This window comes from Emydura macquarii, unplaced genomic scaffold (assembly GCF_026122565.2).
Source record: "Emydura macquarii macquarii isolate MOO-44397 ecotype Brisbane River unplaced genomic scaffold, CSIRO-AGI_Emac_v2 contig_1363, whole genome shotgun sequence".
NCBI classification, from domain to species: Eukaryota; Metazoa; Chordata; order Testudines; family Chelidae; genus Emydura; species Emydura macquarii.
Window position 1 is genome coordinate 16511783 of NW_027131500.1, and position 17498 is coordinate 16529280.

At 36.2% G+C, this 17498-nt stretch overlaps 1 protein-coding gene across 9 annotated transcripts in view; it reads right to left on the minus strand.

Moving 5' to 3' along the window:
- Nucleotides 1-17498, minus strand: part of RAPGEF2 (Rap guanine nucleotide exchange factor 2) — a 291653-nt gene that overhangs the window by 89585 nt on the left and 184570 nt on the right. The window contains exon 1 of one of the 9 annotated variants that reach the window (XM_067551811.1): nt 2028-2096. The exons of the other annotated variants lie outside the window; for them this stretch is intronic. Within the exon in view, the coding sequence (XP_067407912.1) occupies nt 2028-2081 (54 nt within the window). The 5' untranslated portion in view covers nt 2082-2096. Of the gene's footprint in view, nt 1-2027; nt 2097-17498 lie in introns of those variants that run through there. 9 annotated transcript variants of the gene reach the window in all.

The window sequence follows — 17498 nt, forward strand, 5'->3', positions numbered from 1 at the left end:
AGGCCATTAAATTCATAACATTCAAGCCTAATAGCATGAACCAATATAGTTTTCAATAAAAGGTTCCACACTATGTCTGTTACATCCATTAGAGAAGTCTATTCAACTCTTTGTGAGGCATTTCTAGATTAATTTCTGCTTTTCTATGCATTTTCAAAGTCACTCCATCTCACCTATCTTGAAAGTGTGAATAAAACATGCCCTTACAAAGTTCCTTCCATCACATCCTTCCAGTACTTTTCATCACTGTGCCTCACAAGCAATACACCCTTTCTGAGTATATTCTACTATGTTATGTTCACATGTACATTTTTTACAGGTAGTGTGAATATTTTCTGAGTTACTAAACTGAAAACTGTACTGCATAATGTGATAAAACTGTGTATTAAGTAACAGCATTAACTTACAAAATGAATTAAAGCTTCCAAGGCTTTTCTTTTATAAGAACAATCTACCAACTCACATTTTTGACACTTGAGACTCAGACTCATAAGGTTTGCTGTTCTCACAAACAAAGAGTGGTTGCCTATGGGATTACAGCATGACAAAAGTGTAGCTGACTCATGGGATCAATTATAAAGCACCAGTACTTATGGCTTTTGTTCACTCTAAATTATTCCATATTTTCACCAATGGTTTTACATTTTTAAGCAGCTAGTGAGATGAACATATTATACATATTACCAAACTAGTTACTAAGGCATCCTCCCATGCTAGAAACCTACCACAGTTTGCACCACACTACCGAAATAGACTATCCCCACCATCTCCTATAATATAGGTCACTCACTATATACCTGATGTATGTTTTTTAAAAGTTACAAAATACACAAGTGAAAAGTTTAAATAGAATGTTTATAGCCTCTTGACTAAGATAGCCGTCTTAACATTTTTTTAGTTTAAAATTGAACAGTGTAAAAGAATCAAGTGATTTATGTTTTTTCTAAAATAAAACAGTTAGTATGAAACATAAGCATTTAATAAAAATTTTAACATTGCACCTGCAACAACTTCCCCCCCCAAATACCACCATTAAAACCGCAATCATTAAAGCAGATAAATAATAAAAGCAGCAGCTCCAATTTAAAAGCAGTTAACTGTGAAAGGTTATTGACAGAACAAACAGAATTTGCAACACTTACTGAATGTTTCTCCTGCTGGCCCATAACTCCATGGTTAGCTGGGATTGCTAGTGGTTTCATAACGAAGAAACATCTGCTGAACTTAATTTACACATCATGTACCAATTTCTCATGGATGGAAAGTCACCCTCTACAGCATTACATTACAAAAAGAAGGGGAGGGGGGAGGAACCAAGCTGGAGCTTAAAGTGTCACTACCACTAAGCTCAAAAAACCTCTCACACTTGTAATACAGAAAAGCAATACAAACAACAGCGTTCATCTCCATTTTTGAAACACTGAAAGTCTAAGCATGTCAGGATGTAAGGAGTCTGATGAAGCCCTAAACATCCAGCCTTCTTCCAATTGAACAAGCCCATTCCCTGAGACTGAAGAATGGGAGGAAAAGAAAAAGGAGGAAAAAAAAGCTAAAATGGCTGACTGCACAGAGACTCCCTCAAAAAGGCTTAATACTGTATTATATTAGTCAGGTTGTCGGAACCAGTCTCCAGCATTCAGCCAAGCATTGTTAATGCTCCTGTTTCATTTCCAATCTCTCTCTCTCTCTCTCTCTCTCACTCACAATACAGCCCCCTATACAACATACCCCCCAAAAAATCAGGGCAGAGCATGCGAATAGGGACCTCCTCCCTGGCTGCTAATGATGCTGACAGAGTGGTGACCAGTGATCTCTGTTCCACTCAACTAACCAAGTTTGCACAATTAATCTTAGCAGCATGACATTGATGGACATTTAATTTCATGATGTGTGACCCTCACACTCAAGGCAAGCATGTCTACTACCGAGAGTCAGTAACAGAAATACAACACAGTTACACACACAAAAACCTAAAGAATCATGAGTCTGAATGTAATACTCCAATATAATTACGTTATTGTGCTTACTTTGGAAGACCATGGCTGCAGGCAGTTGGCATAGCAACGCACAAGGAAAGCCATTTCCTGGGTAGAAAGAATGCTTCCTTTTCTAAATAAAAAATACCTCTTAGGATACAAACGGCATTGCTGCTTCCTGCAGAAAGCAAAGACACTGTAGTCTGTCTCTTAACCTGCACAGACAGGCACTCTCAATGCAGTTCTAGTGATGTAAGTGGATTTCTCTCTCCCTCCCTCTCCCTCTATACACGAAATATTCGACTCAAATGGAAGACACATTCCTTGAGGCTCGCCCCCTCAGATACTTAAACCATTTCACTGATTAAGGTAGAGATGGACAATTCAGATAAAGTAACAAGCTCTTGCCTGTATTATATCAGCTTCTGTAGGTCAAGTAAATCTCAGAGGGAAGGAATCCACTGAGTGCTCGCTCCAAAGTGCATAACTGAAGACAGGGTGGGAATAAGGAGGAAGACTTACTTCAACAAGCTCTAGACTAAAGATGATTTTTCACCCAGGTGAAGATAAAGAAATGTGTTAAACACCACCTTCCCCCTCCCCCACCCAAACATAACATTGCTGCAAAGCTGTAAAACATCTCTGTCAAGTATTTATGAACAGCATACTTGACAAGCTTTCATGGATTTTGAACAGATAAGAGACTACTCAAATTGCAGATATTTATGGACTGGTACAAGTAAAGTCCTGAATTTTCACAAAAACCAATTACAAATCGTTTTGAAAACAGACTATCCATTAAAACAATGGAGTGTTCAATACAGGTAATATAAAAAGACTAATTTTGGCAGTTTCAATAATGTAATTCTTGTAAGGAAATTATATTTTAAAATGGAGCAGTTTACCCAGTCACTCCCATAGACAACACATTACTTCCAGTTTTATATCTGCAGTATCATAATATAGAGAACCTATAATGCCACAGGAAACATGCTAACACAATAAAATAAATGTCAGCATGTACAAAACAAATTTTTGGAGGGTCACAAACTGATGACAGTGGAAACCAAGCCATTGCCAACAAATAAAACCTGCTGTTCAGCCATTCAACTATCATTTTGGTAGAATCTGATCTATGCTACACATTTACAACAGGTTCCTTAAATAAGAGACCAACATCAGTGAACAGAACAACTTCACAGAACTTTTTTGCTGCTGCTCTTGTAAAAAAAATTAAATACATAGTATATGAAGCTAAAAGCTATTAAATATGCATAAACACACATGAAAGATGAACCCTGAAAATATTAACATGTATTCTACAGCTGTCTCAACCAAAATAACTCACTCTAGGTTAATTAGTCTGGCTTGTGACACAGTGATGACTTTCTGTACTAACACTGATTGTTAGCAAATGAGGCTAAAAATGTAGTGAAAATTAAGTTTAATAAAGAAGGATTCTGAGGTGACTAAAAATTTATTTAATATCTGGCACTTTTTAAAAGGAATACATTTACCTTAATGGGCCTGTTTTAATATAGTATGGGTCTCCTTGATTTTCCAATACATGTTAAAAGCAGTTCTTTTAAAGCTGAATTATGTAAATTAATCTTGCTACAACTCTATTTTATAAACAAATTTCTGCAAAAGAAAAAAGCATGGGTATTTACAGGACTTCGTAAATTATCTCAACATTCATCAAAGTGACTGAGAATTTTAAATATTAAATTTAAGTTTCATTCTTGCAAATGTTTTAGTGCTGAGCACGTGAATTTGAAAATTAAGTTCTGCCCACTCATACTGTAAATTATTCAATTTATGAAATTTACAAAATGTAAAACAAGATTATGAAGTAAAGCAAAAATATTACTTCTTGTCCAAGTAATTAAAAAACACTTATAATTTGGCTTCATAGCCTTGTGGCTAGTGCCCTGCACTAACCTGAGTTTGGTGTTTCAACTCCTGGCTAGTAGGTGATGCGAGCTCTGCTAACGCAAGACATTGCATGTCTAGGTGGGGAAGGAGTGCACCAATCTCCACAGCATGTTATATATTAAACTGTACTTGTACATGGAGCTTTACCCTCTGATTTAGGAGTAAAACTGATGGACCTCAAAAGGAATCCCCCCTAGCCATCTATGGTAAAAGCCTGGAGAGAAATAGGAAAATATGAAATGAACAAAAATATTGGAAGGATGGGAGAAAGGCAGGGAATTCTCAGACTACCTTACCATTTCCTCCAGCTTAATTACTAAAAACTATTTTGTCACCAACAGCAAATCTCCACTCACATGAGAAAATAAAGCACTGACATTATAAATGAAGAACATCAGAATAGCCTAGCCAAACTGATCCTTAGTTACTGAAAATGTTTCAGTAACTAAACACTCCCATGAATCACAAACCTGACAAGATGGTCGTCCCTTAAATTTGACAAAAACTGTGCCACCACCCTCGCTGTAACAAAGTAATAAAACAGTTGTTCACTGTTTCTTGTTCTTGGTATTTAATTATCATTGATAATCACTTTGTTGCTTAACAACATGTATAAAACATCAGATATCAAGTCTCTTGTTTTATCTTCTTTCCCTCTCCCCCACCACCCATCTCCTGATTATCAAATACGCTTCATATGGAGTAATTTTATTTACAACTGGTTTTTTTAAATATACCATAATTATACTGTACATAAAATGATTAAGGCAGAAAACTGATCAACATTTTATAAGTTTTAAATCCTATTTCAAATATAATTGGATTTCATTAAAAGACCTCTAAAAAGTTCACATATCCTGGATAGTATCCTATCTTAGAGAATTAAGAATAGTTAAGTAAAATGCAACTTTGCTTTAATCACAATATTCCAATGACGGACACAGATGAAAGGGAACCAAAAGCAGTGTTCAAGCCAAGTTTAGTTCTTAGTGTTTTGTTTTGTTATAAAGTAGTTATCAAGTCTTTTAGTCATTCAAACCAAGTTTTCTGTAAGTAGGACTAGAGTTTACAGTCCTCTACAGTCCTCTATTTTGTCCTGCACACAGATTTGAAAGAGATGAGTGTAAAGAATGGCAAACCAGGTCAGGGACAAAATGCGACGAGGATATGGGTGGGAAGAAAAGGAGAATAGTTAGGTGGGAGCAGATGATAGCAACATAAAATTTTCTGAATCCAGAATAGAATATTCTTTTAACAAAACACCTGTTTTTTATCCTTTTCATCCATTCTGAAAATTTGAAGAACACCAGCAACAATAGCAGTTTATCATCCTAAATGAATGCATGGAAATGGTTTCCTCATTTTCTTTAATATGGTGAAAGGCAAAGGACAAGTTTAAAACTCATTTTTTTAAAAACTCAGTATTGTTGGACAAATTTCCTGGTGCCCAAGGGAATATCAAAGTATTTCTATACCATTTTTCACTCTCGCACCTATGATACGGCTGATAGGAGTGAAAAATAGCAGGGGAAAAAAGAGAAATTTGCTTAGAATGTTGTAATAAGGAATAAGTTTAAATGTCTTGTATACAATACCAGGCCTTTTCCTATAATGTGCTGCAGTAGATTTGATCAATGTAATTTAAATCACAGGGTCACATGATCTTGTCTCAGCCAACTGGGTTATGTTTGGCAATCAATGTTTTATTAAAATAATCCAGACATACAAATCCACATAAACACCTCTGTGCGACTACTCCAAAATTTACCCACAACTTTTCTCTAAGCACTAAGAAAACTAGACTGAGTAAATAAACTCCTTATCAAATTCACCATGTAGTGTCTCTTTTGTTAAAATGCTATTACTTAAACCAAAACAATGGATTAAACATGATAAATATCACCACTTCACCTTTTAAAACCGACAGGCAGTGGCACTGTTAAATTAATGAAGCTCATTGCAATCAATTAATATCCTGGCAACACCAAAGCTACAGTTACTCCATTGTAATGTCTGCTATTTTGATAACCCATTTACTCATGTTACAGAACATTTGAACAAATGCCCTTCTGTTGAGCTATTACTGCAGATGAATCTATAATCCGGATCTAATATAATGACAAGACCAGAGCACAGTCAGACTGGTGCCTCAGCTGGGCTTGATGCACTGTGGTTTGCCAATCTTCCCTTTGATTACAGATTGATTTGTCACCTTGTGTACTCAGCTCTCAGTTTTTAGTAGAGAAACCATTCTTCTCTTTGCATGTCATATCCCTCAAAACATCAGCAAGGTGCAAAATGTATTAAAAAATATTCTATAACCACCATGAAATCTTTATTTCTGACAACTGACAATTGCTTTAGAACAGAAATACGAAGCAACTATGGAACTGCTTGCGGCACTATTGTAATGAGTGTTAGTGTCCCATTTTCAGGGTTTATAATTTAGCTGGAAAACCTTACTTTAGATAAAACCTTGCCACAAAGACTCAGCATGCAAAAACACTTTTGTATTTTTAATTATGCTTCGTTCAAAATACAAGTGTAGTTATTCTGCACAAGTGACCTTTTTTCCATTCACTGTTTTGCACCCCTGTAACTCATATCATGGTTCCACTGTCTAAAATTTTAATTTGCAAGATTATCTAAAACATATGCCATTAATATTTTACATCTATTCTATGCCGTTCAGTCATTTGTGTGAAAATTTCAACTATTCTTATTTTAATTTTATATACGTTTTCTATAAAAGCACATTTTTACCATCTACGTAAATCTAGATGCCGCTTAATGTTATATTATTAACATGATTGGTTTTAAAGGAAAAGATAGATGCATTTTTATTATTACTGTTAAACACTAAAAATTAAACATTTAAATATAATTTGGGATTTATATTACTAGCCATAAAAACAAAATGACTAGTGTTTTAAAAATAATTTCCCTTCAACCATTTTCTTACAATAACCCCCCTGAAAAAGAAATTGTTTTTCCACCTTATAAGCAGATTGCCTCTGTATACTAGCACTTTTAAATATAATACTGGGTTTTAAGCCCTAGGGTTAGCCCACCTTGAGGGAATTTAGTATACGGCTAAGTTAAGATAAGCAGGACTGTACTTTGCACCTGTAACAGAATCTGTCCTTGACTAGTTCATTCTGACGCACAGGGCCACTTTCTGGATGCCAGTAATTACTGTGAAGTAATAGCTTGTTTCTTTAACTGGCTCCTTTCCATATCCAAACAGATAACTGGAGTCTCATTGAGTCTGTATGGCTATGAGGTCATCCCATTATTTAGCAGGTTCTCTCACCTTGATAGGTGGAGAGTAGTTACAAGAATGTATTAATCAGATTGGAAAACAAGAATTTTGATGACAGAATGAAGCCACTAGGATTACTGTACTTTATCCTGCTTTCTAACAGTGAAAAACAGCACAAGGTATGGGAGGGGGAAGACGGTGTGAAAGGCATACATGACCCTCTGAGGCGAAGATTGATAGATGACGTTATAAGATTAAAGACCCCTGATTCTTTTGCCTTGAAAAGAACATGGCATTTCTCTTTTGTAGTCCATAGGGCTAGCTTTCCTTTATTATATTCCTTGCCTTCATTGTATTGTCTTTATCATACTCAGCAGTAACGCAAGGAACCTACCGGCCTGTATCTTATTAGACATTAGCTTCAACAAGTTAGCATAAGACTTGAGGCCTATGAACCTTGAACAGATAAACAGCCCAAATATTCTAATATATCAAGGCTCAAAGTTCTCAACATTTAATATGGGTCATTTACTTGTCCGAGACCTCCATGATACTTTGTGTAACTACTCTACAATTAGCTTGTGATTTTTTTTCAAACCTATGTTAACACATCTATTATTATTTTATTATTATTTTGGGTTCAAAGTTTAACTGGACAAAAATGACAGGAAGAATCTAGATCCTTATAAACTTAATCAGCTGCGGTCTTATTCTGCACTGAAGTCTCATTTTGTTTCAAAAATTGCTGAACAGATCTGACACACTAAGCACGCCCGTGTTAAAAACACTATTGTGATAATCTTTGTACAAAATATGCCTTGGGAGGTATCATTTGAAACTTATAACTCATTGATATTCTTGTGTGATGTACGTACACAGTGTGCATTAAGAGTTACGCATATATGCTGGAATTACGACTTAATTGTGTTTAAACCAAGGCATGTCAGGTGGAGTTGTCTTAGATAAAGGAATGTATTTGATTCTCATCATCCTGCTTTTCAGGCAAAGACAATGAAGGTCCATTTTGTATGTATTAGGTAAACAAAGCTATGAAGCTAACAAGTGGGGGAAGAAAGCATGGCGCACTTCCTTCAAACGTCACATCGCCTTTGTCACCAGTTTGAATACACTTTACTTTGAGAGGTAACCCTCAGAAGAATCCATTTAAAAGGTTTACTGGACTATAAAGACAGGGGGTCTGAACTTCAAGTGATAAGCAATCGAATCAACTGATTGTTTAGAGAAAGGTCTTTTCTGAAAACTAATAGCACACTGATTATTAATATTAGTGTGAAGTGTATGTATTCGAGGCTGGAGTTAGGGGCAAGCGACCACCTGAGGTGCCAGGGTTGAGGGGTTAATAAGCTGTGATGTGTTTTTGTCTCTTTAGAGGAACAAATTAACCTTATTTTTTCTCTGAACTGTCCAGGAGAAGGCTGGACATCGCAAGAATACATGGTTTTGGTAAAATTCAAGACTGGAAGTGCACTGGGAACACCGGGCTGGTTGTAACCAAAGCTGGTGGAAGCCAGAGTGGAACTGTAGAAAGGTTGCTTGGGTCGGAGTTGCTGAAGCAAGACTGTCTAGCACACAGACACTTCCGGGTGTGATCAGCATGCTTGTAGGCTGGTTATGAGTATACCAGGCAAGGAGCTTCAGCAGCAAAACCTTGTAAAGCATCCAGGGTTGCAGGACAAATAGTGACAACCCCTCAATGGTCTGGTTTGCTCCTCGAGCAAGGACAACGGAATCAAATACCAGTAACAAAATATAGTGATGCTACATTAACCACTAAAACACTTTGCAAAAACCTAGCAACCATCAATGAAAAAGAATCAAGTAAAATCTTAATCCTACCAAAAATGGATATTGTGATTGGCTAGATTTAATTCTACGTCATTTTGTTTTCTGTTATTTATTGTCAATGTGGCTATTGGTATGCTAACTTTAAGTATCTTTCCTCTGCTGTCATGGGTTATTTCCAGATCTTTCAAAACTCACTAGGTAACTTGGTGATGTGAAAAAAACAGTGAGATATAATAAAAATGAAAAATATAAACTGACATTTTATCAAATTATTTTTAGTCAATATACCCTGGTTTTCATATCTCAACTATGTTCACTGACGTAGAAAGCACTGTTAGTTGTGTCCATTTGGTGTCAAGCAGAACTAAAATTTCATTGAATCCATCCAAAAGTTTAGACAGAATAAAGAATTTCTATATGAACAAAAAAATCTATGAACATAAATATAATGTATTATAAAAATCTATGAACATAATATAACATGAAAGTATACTACAATTAGATTACACCTGAGACTCAAATGAATGAAATACGGATTTTAGTTTATATGTCAATCTTAACCCACTTCAGAGATATGGATTAAAATTAGTTTCAACAATTCATGAGAGTTATTTTTAATTTTGTGTAATTACAAGATATGTATAGCCTTTTGAAAAGATATTCTTGATCTGATACACATGGATGAAGTTTACCAACTTCATACAGGTCATAGACTTGGTCCACATTGATGATAAGGCCTGCAATGAATTTGTAGAACTTTCATTTACAAATGAAATTCTAAGTAATTGAAAATGTACTGACCATGGACATTGCATACTACATTTTCATTTCTGTTTTCAATCTCAACATTTTTGTTAGCAGCAACTTCTTTACACTAATGCAATTTTCTTTATTGAAAGCTATACATAGATTGAAGATCCCATCCGCCCAAAAGGGGACATTAGGGAAAAATTTTTAAAATGCCTAAGTCTTATTTACAAAACTAACTTCAACACTCAAATTTTACTTAATCTTTATTCAAGGATAAATAACTCAAATGATTCAACTTATTTTTGTTCACATATACACTAAATATGCACCTGTGGACATGATGATTTTCTACCTGAAATTTTAACAAGACCATTTGGAAACAAAGGTTTATAATGGAATGTGTATCTATGGTTAACTGTAGATGTGATATCATTCAGCCAGAGGAAGCAGGATGTCTGCAGCTCAGAGTCCTTAGGATCTCAAGTAGCTAAGGACTTTAAAATTTAGTTAAAATACAATGCTAATTACATGTTTAAACAGCTGTATTTCCTCTTTTGGAATCTTAGAAACAAGTGCTTTTGAACACCTGCGATTCACTCTTAAATAACACTTCAAATCAAACACAGCCTTCTAAATAAAAGGAGATGCAACTATATCCCACTAAAATTAATCTGATTCTTATTTATGTTCTGTAATGACTCTCAAAGTACAGTAGTACATCACATATGATAAACTATCTTGCTATCAACAACCTTAAGGATCCATCCTGAATAAACCTTATATAATCCCTTTTACATTACTTCAAAATCAGACAAGTTCTGGACAACTGGCGCCAAAGCAGTTGATTATAAGGAATTCCCTGTGTTTCATTTTTAACAAACTTCTTATTTTTAAATCATTCCTTCAGGATAAAAACAAGAAATCCAGAAACACAAGTGAGCACATGAAATACAGGGCAACGTACACAGAATATCCTTGTGACTGTGTGGTGTATTGGATAGGGCATTAAACTGAGAGCTGGAGTTCTAGGTTCTGATTTTGGCTCAGCCACTAATCTATTACCGGACTTTGGGCTAGTCACATCACCACTCAGTGCCTGTGTTTCACCTTCTGCCTTGTATGTCTTGCATGTTTAGATTGTGAATTCTTCAGGGACCATCTCACTATGTGTTTGCACAGCACCTATCAAAATGGGACCCCAATCATAGGTAAGCCCTTTAGATATTGCCAATAACTAACTACTAATACTAAGTAGACATATCAGAGTTAGAGAGCTCTGATTTTCCTCTGAAGTATTTGAGGACTGTAAGAACTGCAAGGAACCACTGTTCCCAAACATTGTTCAATCTATGAAACTTTGGAAGTATAATATGCTGAGTTTGAGCCCAGATCTTCACTTAAAACTTAGACATAGCTGCATCAGTCAGGGTGTAGAAATGGTTAGGTTGAAGGAAGAATTCTTCCATTAACTTAGCTACCACTGTTCAGGGAGACAGATTAACTACAAAGAGGGAAAACCCCTTCCACTGATGTAGGAAGTGTCTGTGCCATAGCATTACAGCGACACATCTTCAGCAATGCCCTTCCATAGTGTGGATATGCCCTAAGTCTTGGTAGTAGGTGAAGGAGCAACAGGTTTTCTAATATGTTGTTCTGAAATGAGATGGTTTGTATATTTTTAATTATATATTTTGTTAGTGATTTAAAATCTTTAAATGGTTAATTAAAACAAACACTTTACAAGAGCTTTGAACTTTACCCTTTTAATTTTTTTTTTCTTTTCGTAAAATGATAATTTAAAAAGATTTAAAAAATCATTAAAAATAATTCAAAAGCCACTTTAGGATTGGCACACTTGTTAACAGCCTTTAAGGGGAAAACAAGTATTGAAAAGACCTGGACAATGATTATCACCGTTCTATCTAAGTAGTGTTGACATTCTAACGAAGTCTGCATCTTTTAAAGAGCTGTGCAAGTGATGTACAAGACACCCCGAGTCTATCTACAAACAGACCACTCCCCCACATATCAATACATATGTAATGTATTACCTGTTTTATATTGTATAACCTTAACCTGAGGGTAGACATTCTATAAAAATTATTTGAAAACAAAAGAAAATATTGCTATTAAAATTTTTAAATCTTTCTTGCACCTAAAGATAAATAGCAAAAATTCTATTAATTTTTTCATTAGGAATGATCAGCGTAGGAAAACAGTTATGCTTGAGAACTTCATTTTTCTATTGAAAAAGTGAGCATACATTTTAGTTTTAAAGATAAACCTAGCATTTAATGCTACATCAATGTCATGCCCCATGTCAGCAAGGCAAAATTATACATTTCAATAGTAAAAAAAGAAATCCACCTCATAAGCCAATGATGATAAAAACTTATCCCTATGGTGGTAAATCTATATTTTTCTTGATAAAGTTGTTACATGTTTACAAACAGAGCACTGTCAATATTCACAAATTGAAAGCAGAACCCAAACTTGCAGTAATATTACTGACACCTAAATTGCCTGAAATACTGTATGACTTTATACACAGCACTACTTTGAATTTCCAAATGCAACAAAAAGATGGATCCAATTATGACATAATACAAGCTCTCTTTCCAAAGGAAATGAAAGAACTGCAAATCCCAATGGATACATGAGTTCTGCAGTAGAGATGATGTAATATACAAAAATAGACATCCTCAGACAGAAGCTGAAACTTGGGTAAACAGCACACTGCATGCAATTCTGAACTGTTATGCATTAATTTGCAATTGCATGCTGTTGATGGGAAGAAAGAACAATCCCTGTTCTCTCACACATTTCTGACTTACATTACCTGCATATTCCCCCACCTATATATTCTATAGATTAAAATAATTGTTTACATCCTAACGGATTAAAAAACACAAATAATTTAAAATAGTAAAAAGCCAGAAGTACATCCTGTCAACCAAATACTGAGGCAAACAGTCCATGATTTCCTGGAAACTGCAGCACACAGTACTGTATCTATGTATGTATATTCACCTATTGTTCTTTGACATCTCCACAGAGGACCATTATATTGCAATTTCTAGAAAAAGCAGGGTTAGTTAAAGCTGCTGTACTAGTCTCAGAAATCCTTCGCTTTCTGCGGGAATGACATCGCAACCCAGAATTTCCTCGTTTTTGTGAATTTATGTCTCACTCTTAAAGATACACACTCACTTATACATACGTAAGTGTATAAATATATAAGTAATCGCGTCTATATACAGAAATAAGAAATGTTATGTTCAAATATTATATATGCACATTTAGCATTTGATTATTTATATTAAGTAAATTGAATATATTTTATCTTAATCTCTGTGCATTTGGGATGACATCACCATGAAATGTCATAAAAAGCTAGGAAAACAGAAGAACGTTTTGAAATTAAACACTGATTTTTTTAAAAAAAGAAAAATTACTAGGCATAAATATTCTTCTTCCTAAAAAAGCCTTAAAGCACTACAGCACTAAGGACTAGCCCTCACTCTTCTACAAATAGACAACTTTTAAATCATTTCAAATTTTTAAATTTCAGATGTTATACAGGCATTTACATACATGTATACATTACACCACTTCCTGTGGCCTATATAAGTAATAAGTGAAGTAGTAAAATTACTTTTCTATTTACTGTTTTTCTATTTACATTATTTTATTGGACTTATTCATGTTCATGAGCAGAGCGGCCTGATGCTCTTGTACTACTCTGAAAAGTTTTATATGCTCTATTCTTTCAATCCTTTTAACGATCGATGGGGCTTTTTTTTTTTTTTTTGATAGCTTGTCTTCATTAGTGATGTGAATACTAAACAATCAATGTTTATTAAATGTATTGTATACAAGCTCAAGATACTATTTTAAAAGTGCACATTTTTTATTTTACTTTACCACATAAGGCCTTTGCCACTCCTTCCCCACCATTTTCTCTTCTTATGCCCAGATTCAGAGAGACCGAATCTCTCTTCTACTTTACCTATTGTGGAGGGGGGAAAATAATTAGGGATCCAATACAAGTAGCAAGGTTTCTATCCCTGTGGCCTCAGCCCAAAAACTAAGAGATCCAGTTAAACGCTGCCTACCAGTGTCAAAAGTCACTGCATGCCTCCAAACCCTATTACCTTTCCTGGCTCTCCAACTACAAGATATTACACATCCCCGTTTAAGTTCCTCAGCAATATTTCTTTGCCTGAAGTCCCCTCCTGGTCCTCCATGTCCAAACCATTTGTTCAACGTTTCCAATATCAGTGGTGCTCACAAGCCCTGCTGCCTTCTGTGGTATGCTGAAAACTGTGTTGAAATTGTAAGCTATCACTTCACATTTCTCAGGGATTTTCCTGGTCCTGCTTGCTGCTAATCCCAGATCACATACTTCCTTACAGAGGCTCCTTGCCTGCAATCTGCAAAGAATATGCCTAGAGTAAGGTGGGGTGAGTGTGTGTCTGTTTCAGGGAGCAGGCTGCTTTGTCTTTGTTTGGGGATTCTTGGGCATTATGGCTCTGAATTCTAATACTTTGAAATAAAGTAGTGTTAAAAGATTCCAGCAAGAGTTCTATGTTTTTAATCTAACTTGTGTGTGTATGCCATGAACACAACATGTTCCTGATCCATATTCTCTTTACCCTTGCACCTTCCCCCAAATCCCTCACTGTGTTCTTGTTTCCTCTGCACGGCCCTGGCAACCTATTGCCACATTTTCTGCAAATAAGCTCAGTGAGAACACAGTATACACATATGAAATCAGTATTCTGGAATGAACACGGATGCCTGATATATGGATTTTTAGTAAAAGAATCTATAATATAGATATATATTATACAATTGTTAAGATGGGGAATATGAAATTGAAGCTGTTGGGGTCTTGAAGAGACTGACAGTGGTCTTTTCATACTAAGCTCATTTCTTGTGATTGATGTGATGTGATTGTGAATGCATCTGGGCTGACAAATCATGTTCTTAAATTCACTTTGATACAAATGATAATGGCTGAAATATTATATAAAAAAATCAAATGGGAAAGTCAGCTTTAAGTAGATGACTATATTGGCATCAATTTAGTGTACAGAATAAGGAGCACTGAAATTAGCAGACAGAACATTTGAGTTTAAAAGCAAGGTAATTGCATTAGTGAGTCATGTTACAGTGCCGCAAAGTCTGCATTGTTGAGGAATATGCATTGCGTTCATACCTATTAGAACTGAACAAATTTTTTTATTTCTTTAAGTTTGCTCTCTTCGTAATTGGGCTTAGTTTCTTTATAATATCCCTTTTCCTGATCCTTCTGTTCTTTTATTCTGATCCTTTATTTTTTTTTGTGTATGGTGGCAGAAGCATTCCCCTGGAACTGAATAGGGCTTTTCCCTCATTCCATATAATTCGACCTAAAGTGAAGAAGAAAAGCCCTTGACTTCTCAAGACAGTAATCAAGGCTGATCTACACAGGCATCACTTCCAAAACTCAATGTGTTAGAGGATGCCTATGAGTGTCACAGGAACCCCATCCATCCCAAGACTGACAGCAATACATCTACAATCTGCATTCCCTACATCTACCTATCAGTTTTCGGTTGATATCCACGCCTCCATTTTAAACATTTTTTCTATACAACTATACATCAAATCTTTTCCTCCTGTTTACACTTTACGTGTGCGCTACTCCAAAAGCTCAAGAACTAATTAAGCACTAGCAAATGTCACAAACATTTGGACTGTTCCATTTTTTAAAAGCTCGACATATTCACAGTATAGTTGGATCAGTCAGGTAACATTTTTGCTTCATTTTAGTATTAAAATGCCTGTGGCAGAGCCTGGAATGGAACCTCGCTTTCCTGGGTTCCATTCCAGTTTATTAAAGCACCAGAAAAGATCCTTGGTCCTTAGCCTCATTCGCATTCTATCCTGTGCACTGAATGAAGCAGTAGTCCTGCAGAACATATAGTATCTGATCATGTAATTGAAGACTGGCATAATGCATATACACAAGCAGATTAAGGCTGCCCGGACAACATGAAATCCAGTGTTCCTAACCACTGAATGCTTAAACTTGCAAACCGTAACATTTTTCAATGTAGTTTTCAGTATTTGATATCCTAGGCTTCAGAAAAAGAAACCCAAATTCCATCATACAGAATCCTATCGACACCACAGGGGTCATTAGCAAGGGTCTGAACCCAGGACCTTTAGATCAAAAGCAAACCTTTAGGCCGTTTTCTTCTATGCTAATCAACGAACAGGGGGAGATGCAATATACATATTGGCAGTGGTTTACACAACTATTTGCTACAACAGCAGTTGAATGTCAGGATTCCTGGGTTCTATTCCCTGGGTCCTATTCCTGACTTGGAGGGAAAGGGGTTCTGGGTACAGAGAGCACAGCAAAGTACATAGATTTGATTTATTTATTCTAAAAGTATTGCTGAGAATGAGACTTGGATCTGCCATGTCAGAGACACTCTTCTATTCCCAGCTGTGCTCAAAATGACCTTTTGTGAACACTCATTTGCAAAACTGAGGGGGAGGGAGGAAATGATATTTGTCTGTCACCTAAGAGGTAGGAGGACTGGCTCAGTAATAAGGAATGTGAAATTTACAGAATTATTAAATACCTTTAAGTGAAAGACCAGGGACTAGCACTTATGACTCCCTGCCCAACACTTCTTCCCATAGGTCAATGGGTTGGCAGCTGCTGCCATCTAATCTGGAGCTCAAGCTCGGTAGGGTTGGGGAGCGTATTCAGTGCACTAAGAATTTTTCCAAAAACTGTCAGCAGCTAACTGCTAAAAGCTTTAGGAAACACGTGCAAATGGCAATTTTCAGAGTCTTATCACTTGTTCCAATTTGGGCAGATTTCACAATAACCTGTTCCAATCTGGGACAGCAAACGATATCTGTCTGGGCCTAGCACTACCCTCGCGCTTATGTTCTTGCTCACAGATGCACTAGACTGTCATGCTTACAGGCCCAGCTGCACCTCTTTGGTCGCTGAGTGCAACCCCATCAGGTATCAGGCCTCATGCCTTTACCTATTCCAGGGTAGAATTCTGCCGTTCTCCCACTTTTAGACCAAGCCCTGGGTTACAGCACTCTGTGCACCAGCTGCGTTTACCCAGCATGTGGGGTTTGGCACCTGAGGTTCTTCCTTTCTGGAGTCTGAAATCACAGTTTACAAAACAATGTTCTAAAACCAAAGTATTGTTTATTTTAGCAGTGGGAACAAAGCATGCAGAAAAAAGGATTTTAGAACAAAAACAGTCCATATGCATATTTATCTTACCTAAAGGCTTACCATTCCACGATGATAACCTAGGTATACCTAACTTCTTCAGATCCCCCAGCAGGTGCCTTTGTCAGTTCAGTTCCTCAAACAATCCCTCCTCTTGAGAGTCCCTTTTTAAATCCTGCTACAATTCTTTTTCCTCTCTCAGGTATTCGCAGGCCCTTTCCTGTCCAGGCATTGTCTCCTATCAGCCCACAAGTGTTTGTGGATGTGTCACTTAAATTGAGCCATTCTTTTTCCTTCCTGCTTGTGTTTCCTTACAGACCCCATTACTCTAAATCAACATATTCATACCCTAAGCCAACATCAACACACTGTATTCATAAATTATTTCAGAGCAGCCCCCAATGCTGGAACAGAGGCACTACAGCACCTAAAAACATAAATCAGAAAGAAATTTAACTTTGGTAAACATATCTAATTTTCCCTAATTTTATTCATGGAAATGGCTGAGCTGTTT